Source organism: Rhinolophus hipposideros (assembly GCF_964194185.1).
Source record: "Rhinolophus hipposideros genome assembly, chromosome: 14".
Classification (NCBI taxonomy): domain Eukaryota; kingdom Metazoa; phylum Chordata; class Mammalia; order Chiroptera; family Rhinolophidae; genus Rhinolophus; species Rhinolophus hipposideros.
In genome coordinates, this window is record NC_138060.1 from 62113828 (window position 1) to 62129129 (window position 15302).

The following is a 15302-nucleotide window of genomic DNA, read 5'->3' on the forward strand; positions in this document are numbered from 1 at the left end:
GCGGTGTGGCTGCGGAGGGGGCTCGTCCCAGGAAGTCCCGGTTGGGTAGACCGCACACCCGGAAGTGAAGCGGTTCCGCGACGCAGCGGCGGCGCGCATTGCACGGCCGCGAGTATCCCGCTTTCTCAGGAGGAAACCACTGTGTCGGGTCGGCGCTGCGGGTGAGGCAGGCGAATCCCTAGCGTGTAGGGGCAGCATGCCAGCGACACGTGAGACGGCTGCGCGCGAAGGGATTCAGGCTGCGAGTTGGTCGCAGCTGGAAACTACCGTTCCCGAAGTGCTTCCTGCCCTCCCAGCTGGCGTTCCCGCCCGGCGACGGCGTGGTGCACGCTGGGATTTGTAGTCTGTTACACAGCTGTGCGCATCCTACCTGGAAGGTGGGCCAGTGATCAGTGCCAGTTCAGATGTAGGTACACGCTGACAGGCATCCGGTCCTCGACTATTCCTGGTGTCTGTCTTGGTACTGTCCCTTCCTACCTTAACTTCTTGGAAGAAAGTGGCATTCCTGCCCTGCAACCCTCGTTCCAGTGAGAGGAGTGGACTGCGGGCATCTGAGACCCTTGCTCACTCTACTATGCTTTCAGGCTGCAGCCACCGGCCTGGTTGACCATGGCCCTTTCTGTGGAGACCGAGTCGCATATCTACCGAGCTCTGCGCACTGCTTCTGGGGCTGCCGCCCACCTTGTGGCCCTGGGTTTCACCATCTTTGTGGCTGTGCTTGCCAGGCCTGGCTCCAGTAAGTATAATTCATAGTTAACTTCTGGGAAGGAAAGTGCCACTTTTCACTTTTCCTGGGGAGTAGGGGCAATAGGAAGTCGTGGGCCTGACTCATGGGAAAGGCCTGGCTGGCTGAGGGGCATGCTATGCTGGAGGGATAAGTGGGGTGGAGAAGATGAATGTAGGGGCTCTGCCACCTTGGCCAACCCCCAAAGTACCTGGTGTCTCTTTTCTTGTTTTGATGCTCCACTTGGCTGCCTCTTATAAAGTGCAACGGGAGGGGGTCTTGCATTTTGGCAACACTTTTCTGGGCAATGGACTGCTCATTTTCTTCAGCCTGTAGGTATTGGTCTGGCTGGGTTCTCCTTGCCTCCGCCTCACAAGGCCTCCTTTTCTCATTCCAGGTCTGTTCTCCTGGCACCCCGTGCTTATGTCTCTGGCTGTAAGTAGTGGGCCTGGCCAGCTCTCAGGGGTGGGAGGGAGCATAAGTATGGCTGGTGGCCCTGGAGGCCTCTGAATCCTTCTGGTCACTTAATACCTGTTTGGAGGGATGGGATGGGGGATTGGAGGAGTTGAATGCTTCAATTCCTGTCCATGGTATTTATCCCAGACTTGAACCAGAATATTCAGACCCAGGGCAAATGGGTAGGGTTTGTTAAGCACAAAATGGGGCTTCACCTACCTCTAGGCAGGAAGCATAGAAAATGCATTTGGGTGTCCCTGTGTCCCTTTTTACCTTAACTTATAGTGATGCCTCTAATTTTCTCTGACATAGTGCACCCGCTTGGCCAGCTCTGCCAAGAAACTGTATCCAACCCCGTTTGGGGAAACAAAACTTATGAATCATTTATAAGTGCCACATCTCAAACCTTGGGTTTACTGGGTAACAGCAGAGATGACATTTCAGAACAGCACCTAGGAAGAAACACAGAGGGGTACCTCTTGCTGGTTACTTCGGACAGATGTGCTGTCCCAGACGGAGTTCTCCACTCCTGCCCCACCAAATGGGTACTTTTGTCAGTGGGGAGAGAACGGAGGGAAATCTGCCCCGATTGACGGGTGTCTAAATCCCTCTTCCCTTTTGCTGGGCAGCACTCTCACTAGTTTCCCATCCCTGTCTCCCCAGTTCTCTTTCCTGATGACTGAAGCACTGCTGGTGTTCTCTCCTGAGAGTTCGCTGCTGCGCTCCCTCTCGCGGAAAGGCCGAGCACGCTGCCACTGGGTACTGCAGCTGCTGGCTCTGCTGTGTGCGCTGCTGGGGCTGGGCCTTGTCATCCTCCACAAGGAACAGCTTGGCAAAGCCCACCTGGCCACGTGGCATGGACGTGCAGGGCTGCTAGCTGTGTTGTGGGCGGGGCTGCAGTGCTCAGGTGGGGTTGGGCTGCTCTACCCCAAACTGCTGCCCCGATGGCCCCTGGCTAAGCTCAAGCTGTACCATGCCACTTCTGGGCTAGTGGGCTACCTTCTGGGTAGTGCCAGCCTCTTGTTGGGCATGTGCTCAATCTGGTTCACTGCCACAGTCACTGGTGGGGTCTGGTACCTGGCTGTGCTATGCCCTGTCATTACCAGCTTGGTCATCATGAACCAGGTGAGCAACGCCTACCTTTACCGCAAAAGGATTCAGCCGTGAGCTCTTCTCAGCCTAGAAGCCTGGATTTGTCCTTCAGAGTAGGAGCGGGGGCTGGGAACTCCTGGACTCTCTCAGCTGACTAGGTCGCAGGGACCCTCAGGCACTGGGGCGTTCACGAGTAGGAGTCGTGTGTGTGACATTTGTGCTTGCTCCTCGCCCTGGAATGCTTTCTCTCCCTCTCTACCATCCCAGAGGCGCTTATGGAACATGTGGCTTGCTGAAGTCGGGGTGGCAAGACTGCCTCCCCAGCAACTCGACTCATACTGGTATGTCCAGAAATTATTGGAGAAAAAAAGTGAAATAAACAAAATGAATGAAAAGACTGGATGGGGGTAATAGCCCAAAGTTGGGGATAGTTCTCGTTAGTGCCATTAGCATGAAAAAAATGGGCTGCTGGGCAAGATGGGGACGCGTCCCTGGCTGCTCGCTGACGGGCTGAAGCTCTACCTGCACACAAATCTCCATGGCTGTTGAGTGTCCCATGCCACCCAGGCCCTAGGGCTGTGGCTGCGAATGGTACCTCTGTGTGTCCTTTTGGTCTCCCAGCTGCCCACTGGGCTGGAGTCTCCAGCTGTGGTAGTTAGATCTGGACAGTGACAGGATGGGAGCTGGCGATGGGCTGTCTCTGTAGGTGGCAAGCACTGAGTACTCTCTTGGGGGTGAGCTGTGGCTGAGAACAATTCCTTATGATAGAGGGGTCTGACAATCGTTTGATTCCCTGGGCAGGGCCTCCCTGCCTGGGGGTAGGAGGGAGAGAGAAAATGAGTAAAGGTGGGAGGTGACAGCTCTGGGAAGATTGCTTGACAGTGCGCAGGTGTGGTGGGGGAGGTAGAGTGCGGGCAATGGCCTTATCCAGCTGGAGCTGCCATGGGGACTGAGTCCTTTGAACCTAAAGTCCTATCTCATTTTGCAGTTGAGCACGATGAGGGGACTGCACAAGGTGGTCTGACAGAGCCCAGGAATCGTATCTCAAAGAACTGCTTTATTGATACTGCACGGCTGGGCTCGGCTGCCCACTCAGGTGGTCCTGTAGAAAATGTCTGGGAGCTGTGGCTGCTCAACCATGGCCACAGCAGAGGGAACCAAAATCTTGACATGAACGTAGTCCTTCTGGGGATGGGCGGGGATGTGCAGTCCTGCACTGGCTGGACCCCCAGAACGTTTTTGGCAAATCCTTGCCTTGGCTCAGGGCTCTTGGCAACCAGTATCAGGCGTGGGGGTTGGCCCAGGCGCTGTGGCACCAGTGTCTGCAGCCACTTGCTTGGGCTGCTGGCTGAGGTACAGTCTTACCCCAGATGGCCTAGGCTGGCTGATGCTTCGAGGCCCCATGCCTGACTTAGTGGTTGTCTGGAGTTGGAACCAGGTAGCAAGAGTCCTGGGTAGTGTTGGCGAGAAAGAGCAGGAGGCTGTGGAAAGCCCCAGCAGGCCATCTTCCCTCTCCTCAGAGTAGTGCCCTGGAGTAGCTGAGGGGTCGAGGGGAACTGGGAGAGGAGGTGCTACACTCACGGTGGTCTGGGGTTACAGCTTCGGGGAAGCTGCCTCGAAAGTGATCAGGCTGGATTCTGGGGCAGCCCCCTTCCCTGGGAGTAGGGGGGCCGTGTCTGAGGGCAGGGAGCTGTCCACTTTGGCCCCGGCCTCCTCTTCATCGTCGTCCATGGTTGGCCAGACGGGCTGGTCTTCCACTCTCTTCAGTCGCTCATTGAGGGCCTTTAGGGCCAGTTGCCTGGGGCCAGAGGAAAGATGAGAGGTCATTCTGGGTTTGGACTCTTCTCCCATGAAGCTGACTCCCCTTACCACTCAGATTCCTCTCTCAAAATCATTCAGAATCCTGTGTGTTCCCCATCCCCGTGCAGGGCTCAGGGCTCCTCAGGGATTGGATCAGGACTCACTCTGCCATCAGAACGAGGATCCAAAGGCTGTAGAACCTTCTCTCCAAAGGTGGGGCACCTCCAGGCTGAGAAAGCCAGCTGGGTGTCTGCCCCACTGCCCACAGGCCAGCCCCAGGAAGGGTTCTGAGGGTGGTGCATACAGGTGGGCAGAGCTGGTACCCCCAGGTAGATGGGTAGAAGTGCAAATCCCTGGACATAGGAGTTTGCCTGGGCATTGGCATCACTGGAGAGGGTGATTACTTCTCTGCTCTCGTGAGAGGTGTTATGAACCTCCTGGCAGGGGTCTGTGGGGGAAGGGTGGAACTCAAGCGCCTGACTTGGCTCTTAGCCTGGGAAGCAGGGCCAACTGGGGTCAGCTCACCCCTCTGAACCGATTCTAATACTCTTCCCAGAAGAAGCCCCAAAGTCACTAGTTTCTGTGTTAGAGTAGGGATACACCGAGTTCTTGCAGGAAGAGAGGAAGGACAAATAGCACAGGCCAGAGCACAGGTTTTGGGCAGACCTTTGGAGACCCCACTCTGGGTGGAGGTGGGAAAGTTCACTAGAAGAAGGTACGTACGTGCACTCGGTACCACAGGGCCTGACAGTGGACCCCTGATGCCTCACCTCTGTGCCACCAGCATGGGGGACAGCCTGTTTCGCCTTCCAAGTTCCAGCAGAGAACCAAAATCTTTACCATGCCAGGGAACATGGCAGGAGAGGCAATAATGACGGGCACAGAAAGCCCCAGCAGACTTCCACTCTGTCCTCCAACCTGGCACATGGCAAGTTGGCACAGACAGGACAGTCTTGCTCTGCTGCTACCCACGCTCCCACCCTGGAGATGGAGACTGCCTTGTCAGTTCTGTCAAAGGCCTGCCAATGGAGAGAGGCAGTGGCTTCCTCACAGGGTCAAAGATAGGAAACCCTGTGTCTTGCTAGTAGCCCTTTAGGTCTGAGAGTAGCCAAATGTCAAAGCAGCCAGATGTCAAAGTGGTTGGAGGAGTAACCCTCATCCCCAAGTAAGCTCACAACCGCAAGGCTATGCCAAGAACCCATCTCCTGACACCCCCCGACCTGCCTCCACCTGTTCATTTCCTTGGGCCCGAGCAGAGGTATTCTGAATGTCCAGCCAACCCTAGCAATCCAAGACCTCTCAGTGGAGGAGGGGCTGCCACTGTGGCTTGGTGCCCCCTGAATAGCTCTGAGGACAGCTCAGTTTCTACCAGGCCCAGCCCTTCTGGCTCCATCTCCTCTGCTGCGTAAGGTTAAGACAGACCTCAATCTTTAGGATTCATCAGCCACAGAAACACAAACTGCAGGGCCCACAATCATGGCCTGTAGCACCTGCCACCTTGGACCTTACTGATCGGTGGAATCTGTGGTCCCCCTGCTGGAAACTCTTTTAAGAAAGGGACGCGTCCCCCACTCCACAGCCCCAGTGGATAGTAAGCACAGCACTCACTCTTCAGCTGAATTCATAACGTTTCTGAGACCCATTTCACAGGTGAGCAAGAGCAGGAGCCTTTGACAAATGCAAAGTAGGAACAGAGCCTGCTCCAGATTTCACTACTCAAGTAATTGCCTCAAAAAACACCCCCAGGAATAATGTTGAAAACAGAGTTGTGACCGCTAGAGAGGCCACAGACCTGGGAGAGACAAAGAGATGGATTAAAAAAGACCTGCCCTGGCCAAGGTGCACTGAGTAACTCAGCTGGGCCTCCTGATGGTGCAGGTGTCTTGGTTTACACATAATGAAAAGGTTGTCTCCACTCCCTGGGGTCACGTGGCCTGTCCCCTGGGTTTGGTAACACTTGCCTGCGGGAGGGCAGGATAAGTCTAGTAACACTCCAAGCTTCCCTCTCAATAAGTGGCAGTGAAGCACAGTATCTGAATTAAGACCCAGGAAGAGAACATGGTTTAGCCACTGGAAATTGCGGTGGCCTGGACTGCCTCTTAAGGATCCCAGGTCTCCTCTAGGACCAGCACGTTGTTTCCGGCTCCCATGGAACCAGTGTCTAGGATTCCAAGACTGAGACAAGGCCAGGGTTCTCCATCAGGCCCTCACACAGCACCCAAGGAAACTGCATTTCTTGAGACTTGTTAAGCGGCCACAGTGGTGAGGAAGGCAACAGTCCCTAATGTTGGAAAGCACCTACTGGAGCCTAGACACCTACATGCTGAGTTCCTCAAGGCCACAAACAGGATCTGATCTCTTTCTGAGTCTGCCCCAATGTGACCCAATGTGCCAGCCTAGATACAGCAAGCACCTTGACAGACAGAATGCGACCTAATCACTATTCTCCTAGCTCGACAAGGTTTCAGAAGATTCCACAGTACCTTCTCCGCTCTGCGTCTTGAGGGTCTGTGCCTGGGAGGCTGATGGTGATGGAGGACGGGGCCCCCACATCATAGCGCTTCACTGTCTTCTGGCATATCTTTACCTTCACCAGGAGGCTGTGCACCAAGTTCGCCAACAGCCCCACCACAGGCTGCACGATCTCCGGGAAGAAGGTGGCGAAAGCAAAGTGGTCGGCCATGTCCCCTCGGCCTCGGCTGTGGCGCTGGTAGAAGCGAAGGTACACCCAACTGGAGAGCAGCCCGAAGCCGTAGGAGGCCAGCGCGGGGCTCTGCAGCAGCGTGGCCAGCCGCAGGAGCAGCAGCAGCCCCAGCAGCAGCATGGGCACCACGCTGAGGCGCACCTGGGGCACTCGCAGGACCACACAGTCCCCCATGGTTTGCTTGAGCGCCACCAGGACACCACCGAGGAAGCCCAGGGCGCCGTGGATGCGGACTGTGAAAAGGTAGACCAGGTTGAAGGAAGCCATGTACGTGAGGAGGTAGGCGAAGGCCCCCAGCAGACCCACAGACACGTTCACCACTGAGAAGAAGACGAGCAGCTCCAAGGCCCCCCAGAGGGGCTCCAGCAGGCGTCCTGCCACCACCACGGTGGCCAGGCTGATGGCCACATCCCACACGTGCTGCTCCATCAGCCCATGGGTGGCCAGGGTCCAGACCCAGAAGTTGGGAGGAAAGAGATAGCCCGGGGTGACCGCCAGGCAGCCCGTGTCCACGGCAAAGGACAGCAGGTAGAGGCAGAGCACCGCGGCGCACAGGGCCTTCACCACCACGCTGGCGCTGGCCAGGATGGCCCCCAAGTGCTGGCGGGCGCCCGGCAGGGCGCGCTGCATCTTCCCAACGGGCGTCGGGCTGAGGGAAGCGCTTAGCGGGCCAGGGGCCTCCCCGGGGCCTCGTCCCAGTGCGGCCCCGACGGGAGGCCCGGGCTCGACCTAATCACTACCTATGGCCCCGGTGACGGCTCCACTGCTGGTCGGGTCGGCTCCGGTCCCAAAGGGCCGAGCCGGTCCTGGTTGCAGGGCCGGGGCCTAGGCCCCTCGCCGGGACCCGAGGGAAGGCCCGGGGCGGTTTCGGCACGCCTGCCTGCCCGCCCGGAGGGCCCCGCGCCAGCTACTGGGGCTGGTGCTGATCTCAGGGCTGGGCCTCCTCCATCCACTCCAGGGTCCTACGGTGCGCGCGAGGCTGGAGCCTAGTTCTGGGCCCGAGACAAGTGTGCACAGCCACGGCTCGGCCTAGGTCTTGGCTTCCACCGTACCTCCTCCCTCTCCAAGGCGCCGACAAACAGGGGTGCTGCGCTTGCGCGCCGCGAGCGGCGGTGGGATGCCCTCTTGGCGTAGGTCTTCCGGCTTCGTGGCATGCTGGGACATCGAGTCCGTGGCCGAAGCTGGAGACAAGCGGAAATCCGGTTTCTGGATAGAACTACAAGTCACAGGAGGCTGTGCGCCCGGCCGTTCCCGCAGGTAGTGAGAGGAGGGTGTGCTTGGGAGCTGTAGTTCTCAGGACCGTTTCCGTCGGTTCTCGGGAGGTGGGAGTGGGTGAAGGAGCATCACTAATCTTGGGAAAGCGGCGGGTACCGGCGGCATCCCAACTGCAGGCCACACACTTGCTGAATTCCCCTGCAAGAGTGGCTCTTTATGCATGTACATCTGAGTGGGTGTGTCATTGTGGGCAGGTGCGTGGGTAAGAATGTGCACATGCCTTACTCAGGTTGTATGGGATGCATGGGGCTCGACCCAGGTTGGAATTCTTGCTCTGCCATTTGGTGGCTGTGTAACATTGCCCAAGTTCCTGGACTTTGTTGAAACTCAGTTTTATGGACCAACAAATGGAGGTGATGGCAGGACCCACCGTGAGGGTCCAAGGGGGACCGGAGTGTAAAATGCCAGTTCACCCTGGGTGCTCAGTGAGTGTGCTGCCCACGCTGCCCTTGTTACAAGTAAGGTGGAGTCGTGACTCATACTCAGGTCGCCTTTCCCCAAAGGAGCGAGGCTGGGCAGCTCTCAGTGACTCACCTCCCCACCACAAACTTCTGATTGCTGAGCCAGAGGAAGAGAGGTCGCCTCACAAACTTGGAAAAGACTGGCTCTGGGTCCCCACTTCACTGCGGCGGTGGCTTCCAGCAGGTTGTGTGCTGTGCAAACTGATTTTTTTGTATCTCGAGTTACTTTTTAAAAAATACGCATATTTGACAAACTACATTTATAAAGTGCAGAATCCTTCCTTTCAGCCACTGATCTCAGTACCACTGCCAACGTGTGCTTAACCTTCCAGATTACAAAGGGTGTTGACACCTTTTATCTTTGCATGGCGTCTGGGTTCCCCCAGGATGCCACCCCAGGGTAGGGTTGCCAGATTTAGCAAATCAAAATACAGCCTGCTCAAATTTCAATTTCAGACAAGCCATGAATTATTTTTTAGTATGAGCATGTCCCTAATTTTTTTCAGTATAGTTATGTCTCATGTAATATTGGGAACATACTGAAAAATATTCAATATCCGAAATTCAGATTTGATTGGATGTTCTGTATTTTATCTGGCAGCCCTACCCACTGGACCTCTGGGGCCACTGGGGCCATGGGGGCTCTCTCCGGGGTTGCTAGTTAGGCATTGCTCTGTGGCCAGCACCAGAGGAGTGAGGAAAGGTGCCTTTCTCTGTTGAGGCCTGGAATGCCCTCCTCCACTTATTTAGCATCTATGGCCCCCTAGCCACAGGCCTTTGCTAATTTCTTGCTCGTCGCATCTGGGGTGAAAGTATTTCTCCTCTCTACGTCTTAGTTTGCGCAGCTGCAATATAGGGACCCAACTAGGACCCAACTGCAAGGTGGTGGTGACTCAGCTGGCTGCCACTGGTTGAGTGCTGAGCATAGTGAGTCAGGAGCACCGGGAAACCTCTGCACTGGTGATTATGTCTTTCCCCCTGAAAAGAACGTGAAGGTCACCTAGACTAAAGTTGACTATTAAGAGGGTTGAGATTAAAATGAATAAAGGCGTAGGGCTGGTCAGAGGGAGGGCTGAGAGGATTTGCAGAAACTGACTCAGAGTTGGGTTCCAGTATGAGCAGCAGTGGCCACCGAGAGCACCGGGCCTTGAGTCTCCCCTGGCCTGGGAGGGACAGCGGTCATACTTTTAGGTGGACCAGACCCTGGCTTCTCTGGACAGGGGCACTGGGCCCTCAAGCACCAGATGCTGGAGTCAGGCCAGGTATTCTCTCTTCGCTTTGGGTGGAGGACCTGCCCACTAGACTCTGGTAGTCTGACCTGATGGCCAGATGCATGCCTAAACCCGCATCTCATCTCCTTGAGCCTTTGGGAGGCTTTCTTTCTTTTTTTTAAAAGACAGCTTTTCCCAGATGCTTTTGAGACGATTATACAAGACAGTGGATTAAACTATCTGGCACTTAGGAGGACCTACGCCCACCTGGGACCTGGACTGCTATGGCCTTCACTTCCAGCTGAGTGCTAAGTGGGGCTCTGAGGTCAAGGTCACTTGTCTTCAAGCTACTCAATCGGCACCCACGGGTAGACACAGTAGATGGGAACTATTTTGAAGTGAAAATATGAACATTATTTAATAACTGATCTTCTGTAATAAACCATTTGAAAATATTTTACAAGGAATCACACACACAGTATTTTACAAAGTTTCTTGACTTTTGTCGCTGTTGTTTTTCCGACTTGTCTGTACAAAATAGAACAATAACCAAAAAAAAAAAAGGGCAGAGAAAAGGAAATGGTCCCCCAGTCCCCCACAGATCCCCGAGCCCGAGGTAAGGGGACAGCCAGGTCGGGTGGGTATTGAGAAAGATCAGACCCAGCTGGGGGTTGGACAACTACCTGATGGGAACTGTTTTGTCTGTTTTTCTGTTTTTTAAACTTAAAATATATATTTTTCTGTATATGTTTGATCCTTTTTTATTTTTATATTCTCCATTGAGCACCTGACTACACTACAGTTACACACACGCCCCCGCAAGACATGGCTGGCATCTAGGCTGGGTGTACAGCGTGGGTGCCCACCCTGGCACCAGCAGTGGGCATGGACCATACACACACTGAGAAAGCGACAAGCAACATAACATTAATTAACGGAGCCATTAATTAATGCATCCCCCTCCCCCCTCCTCCCAGTCCTTCTGAGCCCCACAGCCACATGCCCCTGCCCTCCGTCCCCCAATGGCCCCCAGGCTGGGATGCCTTTGGGGGATATGACCAGAATGAATGGTGTGATGTGCCCAGGCCCAGCCTCTGTGTGCACAGAGTGTGTGTATGTGTGCCTATGCATGTGCAAGTGTGTATTCAGCAGGGAGGAGCAGTTTGGCCTCCTGGCGGCAGGGAGTGTGTGTGAGCGGGAAGGAAACGGGAAGTGGGCACAGGCTTGAGTGTATAAGGGCCAGATTGGGGGTGGGATGGCCCAGCTAGGAGCACTCAAGTCACCCCGCTAAGGCAAAGGGCAATGTCTAGTTCCTCTGCTGAAGGGTGCAGGCAGTGACATGTGGTCCCACCGGGGACTGACACTATTGAGAAATGATTACAATGAGCACCTGGGGGGGGGGTGAGGGGCATGTAGGGGACACTGGCGGCTAGGGTGGGTCAGAGGAGTCTTCACCCTCTGCCCCAGCATTTGGCACTGTTTGACATTCAGCTTTAGAGATGGAGGACCAGCTGGGCTGCAGGTCAGATTCGAGGGGGGTGGTGAGCAAGAGATGGAGTGCGCATGTGCCAACCCTCCCATCAACCTCTTGCCCTGTGTAAGGCTTTGTGAGCCCCCACCCTCACCCCACCCCATGGTGTGCATGTCTGTGTTTGTTTGTGTGTCCTTTGGGGTATGTCTAATGTGAGTCCAGTTTCTGCCCTCAGGGCTCCAGGTGTGTATGCGGTTTTGTCTCAGCCAGTGTTATTGTCACGTTTGGACACCTCCAGGGCTTGGGGGAGGGAGAGGAGGATGTAGGCCTGAGAGGGCAGGAGTCCATTGGGAGGCTGACCCGGAACCTCTCTCCTGCTAAGACTTAAGCTGGGATGGACAGGCCTCAAACTGCCCACCTCAACGTCCTCAATTATTCCCAGGGAATCCAGATTTGGTCCTAGGTGGGGCAGAAGGGACAGGTTAGAAGAGTGCAGGGGGTAGGGCCTAGTTCTCCCACACAGAGGGAGTGTCCAGGCAGGGTGGGCATTGAGGCCTGCTTTGGCACCAGTACTGTGCCTTCCCTGTCCCAGCCCGGGGATGGGTGAGTCCAGTGGGAATGAGGGCTCTGGGGACACTGCCACAGTTCAGCAGCAGATGTGACTTGGGGGCCAAAGATCTGCGGCGCCCCCTTGTGAGGCCTGGTGCGTCCAGGTTCAGGTCCTTCAGTAAAGGAGGGGGTGAGGCTCTAAGGAGGGGAGTGTGCGGCAGGGCACAGGGGAGAGGCGGGGAGGCCTGGGGCGGGGGCGGGAGGGGGGCTCAAGGGCGGTGCGAGGCGTGGGCGTGCACGTGAGGCTGCGGCCGGGGAGGCAGGCCCAGGAGGAGCAGCAGCTGCAGAGACACCAGGACGCCCAGCGACGGCGGGAAGGAGGCTCCGCGGCCGCAGTCTGAGGTATCTTCCTGCGGGAAGAGAGAGGGAGCTGGTCGCCCTGGGAGCGCGGGGGTAGGGGAGGGCACAGGGCCGCGCCAGCCCTCGGGGAAGGGGGCGGGTGACAGGTGCTGGCCCCTCACCGTCGCGTTGTAGTCGAAGCAGATGTGCGGACCTCGCCGGTATCTCGGTCTCTGGACCAGTTCGCACTGCTCCGGGCCGTCCGCTGGGCATGGGTGGGGAGTCAAGGAGGCGGCGGCACGGAGGGGGCGCGCGGAGGGGAGGGGGCGGGGGGCCGGGGCAGGATACAGTGCGTCTCCTTCTGGAGCAGTCGGCCGGCCTCACACTGGCTGCACAGCGGCTTCTCGGCCACCACGAAGAGAAGGTTGGTGTTGGTCAATCTCTGAGCGTGGAACAGCCTGGAGGCGGCACAGAAAGGCGGGGCATCGAGGTTCTCGCCACCCCTCCGTCCAGGCCCCGCCCCGGGCCCCGCCCCCAGCCCTCCCCGCCCCGCCCCTCCCCTCCAGCCCGCTCCCACCAGCACCTGGAGCAGTTCCCGCAGTCGATGATGGCGTTGTAGGAGGCGTTCACCGACCCGAAGTAGTACTGGGTCTGTTTCATGACGCAGCTGCTCTCGCGCGCCTCGGGATTGCCCTCGGCCTCTGCGGGACCTGCGAAGGCCCAGAGCGCCTCAGCCCCACGCCTACACCCTGGAACCTCTCGGGCCTCAGCTGCTCTCAGCCTAAGCCCCGCCCCCCCTTTGGGGTCGGTCTCTGGGTAGACGGGGGAGGAGTTTTGACAAGGGGCCTCCAAAGCCCTACCTACCTGCCTGGAACCAGCTGTGGTAGATGAGGCCATAGAGAAGCTGCTGGAACAGGGTCCTGCAGGGCATGGGTCACCGAGTGGGAGTGGTCAACACAGGCCAGTGCCCTGCCCCACTTCACTTGAGACCTCCCGGCCACAGAGCACCCTCCCTGACTCCAGTGGGACTCACCAGGCTGCAGCTGAGGTCCACCAGGCCAGGTTAAGGAAGTCTGCAATGGTGGGCTGAAGTAGAAAGAGGGGGCACGGGGGGCTGCCACTTCTACCCCTGGGCCCGGTCACCCCCACCCCTCTTGCCAGAGGTGGGAGGTCATCTGGGGGCGGGTCTCCCAGCCCTCTCACCTCCGGGCCAGGCATTGCTGGCACTCACCACAAAGATGCCGCGCGGAGCGGCACCCAGATTGCCTGGGGGCTGGGGGGCACAGGCTGCCTGATAGTCGTAGGACTCCTTGCGGGTGTAGAAGGAGTTATTGTAGAGTGCCAGCATCAGGTGGGCGTCCACCTCGCTGAAGAACCTGCCCACCTGGGGATGCCGGGAGAGACCAGTAACCACAGGGCTGGCGATGCCAAGCCTGCAGAAGGCTCGGACCCGGACCCTTTCCTTCTACCCTCTTCCTGATCCTCACCTGGTCCCACTGCTGGTTCTGGTTTGACAGCACCAGGAATCCCCCGTCATCAATGAGGACGCAGAGAAGGTCCTGGGAGGTGGGGAAGGGGAAGGGAGATGCAGAGGGGCCCTGGCCCACAACTTCCTCCCTAGACCCTGGCAACCCGGTGGTGGGGTGAAGGGTGCAGCACTTCCCCCCGTTCTGGTAAAGCTGTGCATTCAGGGTGGGATGTTGAGACCCACAGGCCAAGGGAGGGGCTAGGACTTGCACTTGGGACTGAGAAGGGGGGGGGACGCTGGGGTTCAGGGCACACATACGTCGTTGTTCGCCTCGCAGTCCATCTCGCAGTGGCTGTTGGGGCCGCACTGCTGGGCGGAGCAAGGACGGTCAGGGGCCCACTCGCTTCCCCGCCCTCCCTCACCCGGCATCCATCCGGCTCCCCAGGCCGTCTGCAACCGCCCCTGCCTCCCCACCCCTGCCTCCCCAGGGGCACGAGAGACACGCTGAGTGGCAGGGTTGCTAGGGGTTCCCGGGGACTCCAGAAGGGGTACTGTCCGGCACTGCCCCCATCCCTGCACAAGTACCTTCTGAGGCTGGTCCTGGTGGGTACGATTGCTGGCGAGCACCTTGAACTTCTCAGCCCAGGCCTCTAGGTCCAGCTTAACACCCACCACTATGGGGAGAGAGAGGGAGCATCAATGCCCACATGCTTGGCGGCACCGTGCCCACTGTCTCTCTGGATCTCTGGCCTCGGCACTCACCTGCTGGCCTCAGGGTGCGGCCACCCAGGCTGAGCTCCACAGCTGTGCTGACAAGAATGCCTACCGTGTCATTCTCCAGCTCCAGAGGCCTGAACAGGGCTGGGGGAGGGTGCAGGGGGGCAGGCAGTCAGGACCAGGCTTGGCAGCCACACTGACCACTCTATGCTGAGCCCTGCTGACCCAGGAGCCCAAGTCAAGGCTGAGCCCAGCCTACGCACCCAGCACCCAGCATAGTATTTGGCACAGATTCTCCATCTCTTCTCATCTGTCCCTGTCTTAGCTAGCCTGGTGTTTGAGACGTGCCTCAGAGAGCAGAGCCCAGCCCTGGCTGAGCTTTCCCTGGGAGGACACTCACCATCCTGGGGTGGGGGCTTGAAGACATAGCCACGATTATCCAGGCTCCGGTGGTAGAAACTGGCATTGAAGGGCTCAGGGTTCTCTGTCCAGTCCTCAGCTGCCCTGGTCGCCAAAGACAGGCAGAGGTTGATGGAAGGGGTAGCTTATGGTGGCCAGTGGTCCCAGGAAGTGGCAGGGTGTTGGGACAGTGGGGTAGGTCACTTACTTGTTGGGGAATACGCGAGTGATGCCACCATCGGTGGCGGCAAACACGGCCAGAAGGCTGTACCTGGGGCAGCAGGGAGGTGAGGTCACAGGCCTGCCTTCTGTAGGGTAGGGCCAGGGCCCCTGGGCCCCTCCCAGCCTCCTGCCCCCACATGCTGGGTGGTGCCTACGTGTTGAGATCCTGGTCCCGCCACACGCGCTCTACCAGCTGCTGTGTGATACCCGTGTCCAAGATCAGATTGTGCAGAAGGAAGTTGTTGCCTGGAACAGGACGGTAAGGGTGGAGGGGGCATTTTCTTGTGGCTCCCTGCCCACTCACCCCCTCCCCGCAAAGCTCCCACAGGAGCCTTCCCCTGACCTGGCCCAGGCGCTACCCTTAGCTCGGGCCTGCGGATTTCCACAGCTGCCCATTCCCTGGGTTCCTCAACG

General features: G+C 57.7%; 3 protein-coding genes across 10 annotated transcripts in view; 1 reads left to right on the forward strand and 2 right to left on the reverse strand.

The window, feature by feature from the left end:
* Positions 1 to 52: 52 nt before the first annotated feature.
* Positions 53 to 2635, forward strand: CYB561D2 (cytochrome b561 family member D2). 4 transcript variants are annotated; one of them, XM_081071522.1, is made up of 4 exons: positions 53 to 377; positions 585 to 736; positions 1122 to 1159; positions 1844 to 2635. In XM_081071522.1, exons 2-4 carry the CDS (start codon positions 610 to 612, stop codon positions 2345 to 2347), a joined length of 669 nt encoding a protein of 222 aa, XP_080927648.1. In that variant the 5' UTR covers positions 53 to 377; positions 585 to 609; the 3' UTR covers positions 2348 to 2635. The 4 variants fall into 4 exon arrangements, with proteins under 4 accessions (XP_080927648.1, XP_080927649.1, XP_080927651.1 ...); XM_081071523.1 differs by having other exon boundaries at positions 61 to 406; XM_081071525.1 differs by having other exon boundaries at positions 216 to 410.
* A 675-nt stretch (positions 2636 to 3310) lies between these two features.
* TMEM115 (transmembrane protein 115) lies at positions 3311 to 7908 on the reverse strand. The gene is made up of 2 exons (XM_081072477.1): positions 6556 to 7908; positions 3311 to 4070 (listed from the first exon to the last, which is right to left on the reverse strand). Exons 1-2 carry the CDS (start codon positions 7404 to 7406, stop codon positions 3866 to 3868), a joined length of 1056 nt encoding a protein of 351 aa, XP_080928603.1. The 5' UTR covers positions 7407 to 7908; the 3' UTR covers positions 3311 to 3865.
* Positions 7909 to 10118: 2210 nt separating this feature from the next.
* CACNA2D2 (calcium voltage-gated channel auxiliary subunit alpha2delta 2) overlaps positions 10119 to 15302 on the reverse strand; it is a 133741-nt gene continuing 128557 nt past the window's right edge. For 2 of the 5 annotated variants that reach the window (XM_081071612.1, XM_081071616.1), the window contains 14 exons: positions 15044 to 15134; positions 14875 to 14937; positions 14668 to 14771; positions 14313 to 14411; positions 14136 to 14224; positions 13869 to 13916; positions 13570 to 13641; positions 13314 to 13466; positions 13116 to 13168; positions 12947 to 13002; positions 12666 to 12792; positions 12431 to 12540; positions 12265 to 12347; positions 10119 to 12153 (listed from right to left, as the gene is read on the reverse strand). In XM_081071612.1, coding sequence (XP_080927738.1) covers positions 12013 to 12153; positions 12265 to 12347; positions 12431 to 12540; positions 12666 to 12792; positions 12947 to 13002; positions 13116 to 13168; positions 13314 to 13466; positions 13570 to 13641; positions 13869 to 13916; positions 14136 to 14224; positions 14313 to 14411; positions 14668 to 14771; positions 14875 to 14937; positions 15044 to 15134 — 1289 coding nt within the window. In that variant the 3' untranslated portion in view covers positions 10119 to 12012. Of the gene's footprint in view, positions 12154 to 12264; positions 12353 to 12429; positions 12541 to 12665; positions 12793 to 12946; positions 13003 to 13115; positions 13169 to 13313; positions 13467 to 13569; positions 13642 to 13868; positions 13920 to 14135; positions 14225 to 14312; positions 14412 to 14667; positions 14772 to 14874; positions 14938 to 15043; positions 15135 to 15302 lie in introns of all 5 variants that reach the window. The other 3 variants (XM_081071614.1, XM_081071615.1, XM_081071613.1) reach the window with 3 other exon arrangements.

What these genes read in the sequence shown, in the direction of transcription:
- TMEM115 (XM_081072477.1), bottom strand. Translation starts at nt 7,406, where the DNA reads ATGCAGCGCGCCCTGCCGGGCGCCCGCCAGCACTTGGGGGCCATCCTG. An exon ending in CAAGACGCAGAGCGGAGAAG is followed by an intron (nt 4,071 to 6,555) that starts GTACTGTGGAAT and finishes CTCTGGCCCCAG; the next exon opens with GCAACTGGCCCTAAAGGCCC.
- CYB561D2 (XM_081071523.1), top strand. An exon ending in GCTTGCCAGGCCTGGCTCCA is followed by an intron (nt 737 to 1,121) that starts GTAAGTATAATT and finishes TTCTCATTCCAG; the next exon opens with GTCTGTTCTCCTGGCACCCC. An exon ending in CCGTGCTTATGTCTCTGGCT is followed by an intron (nt 1,160 to 1,843) that starts GTAAGTAGTGGG and finishes CTGTCTCCCCAG; the next exon opens with TTCTCTTTCCTGATGACTGA.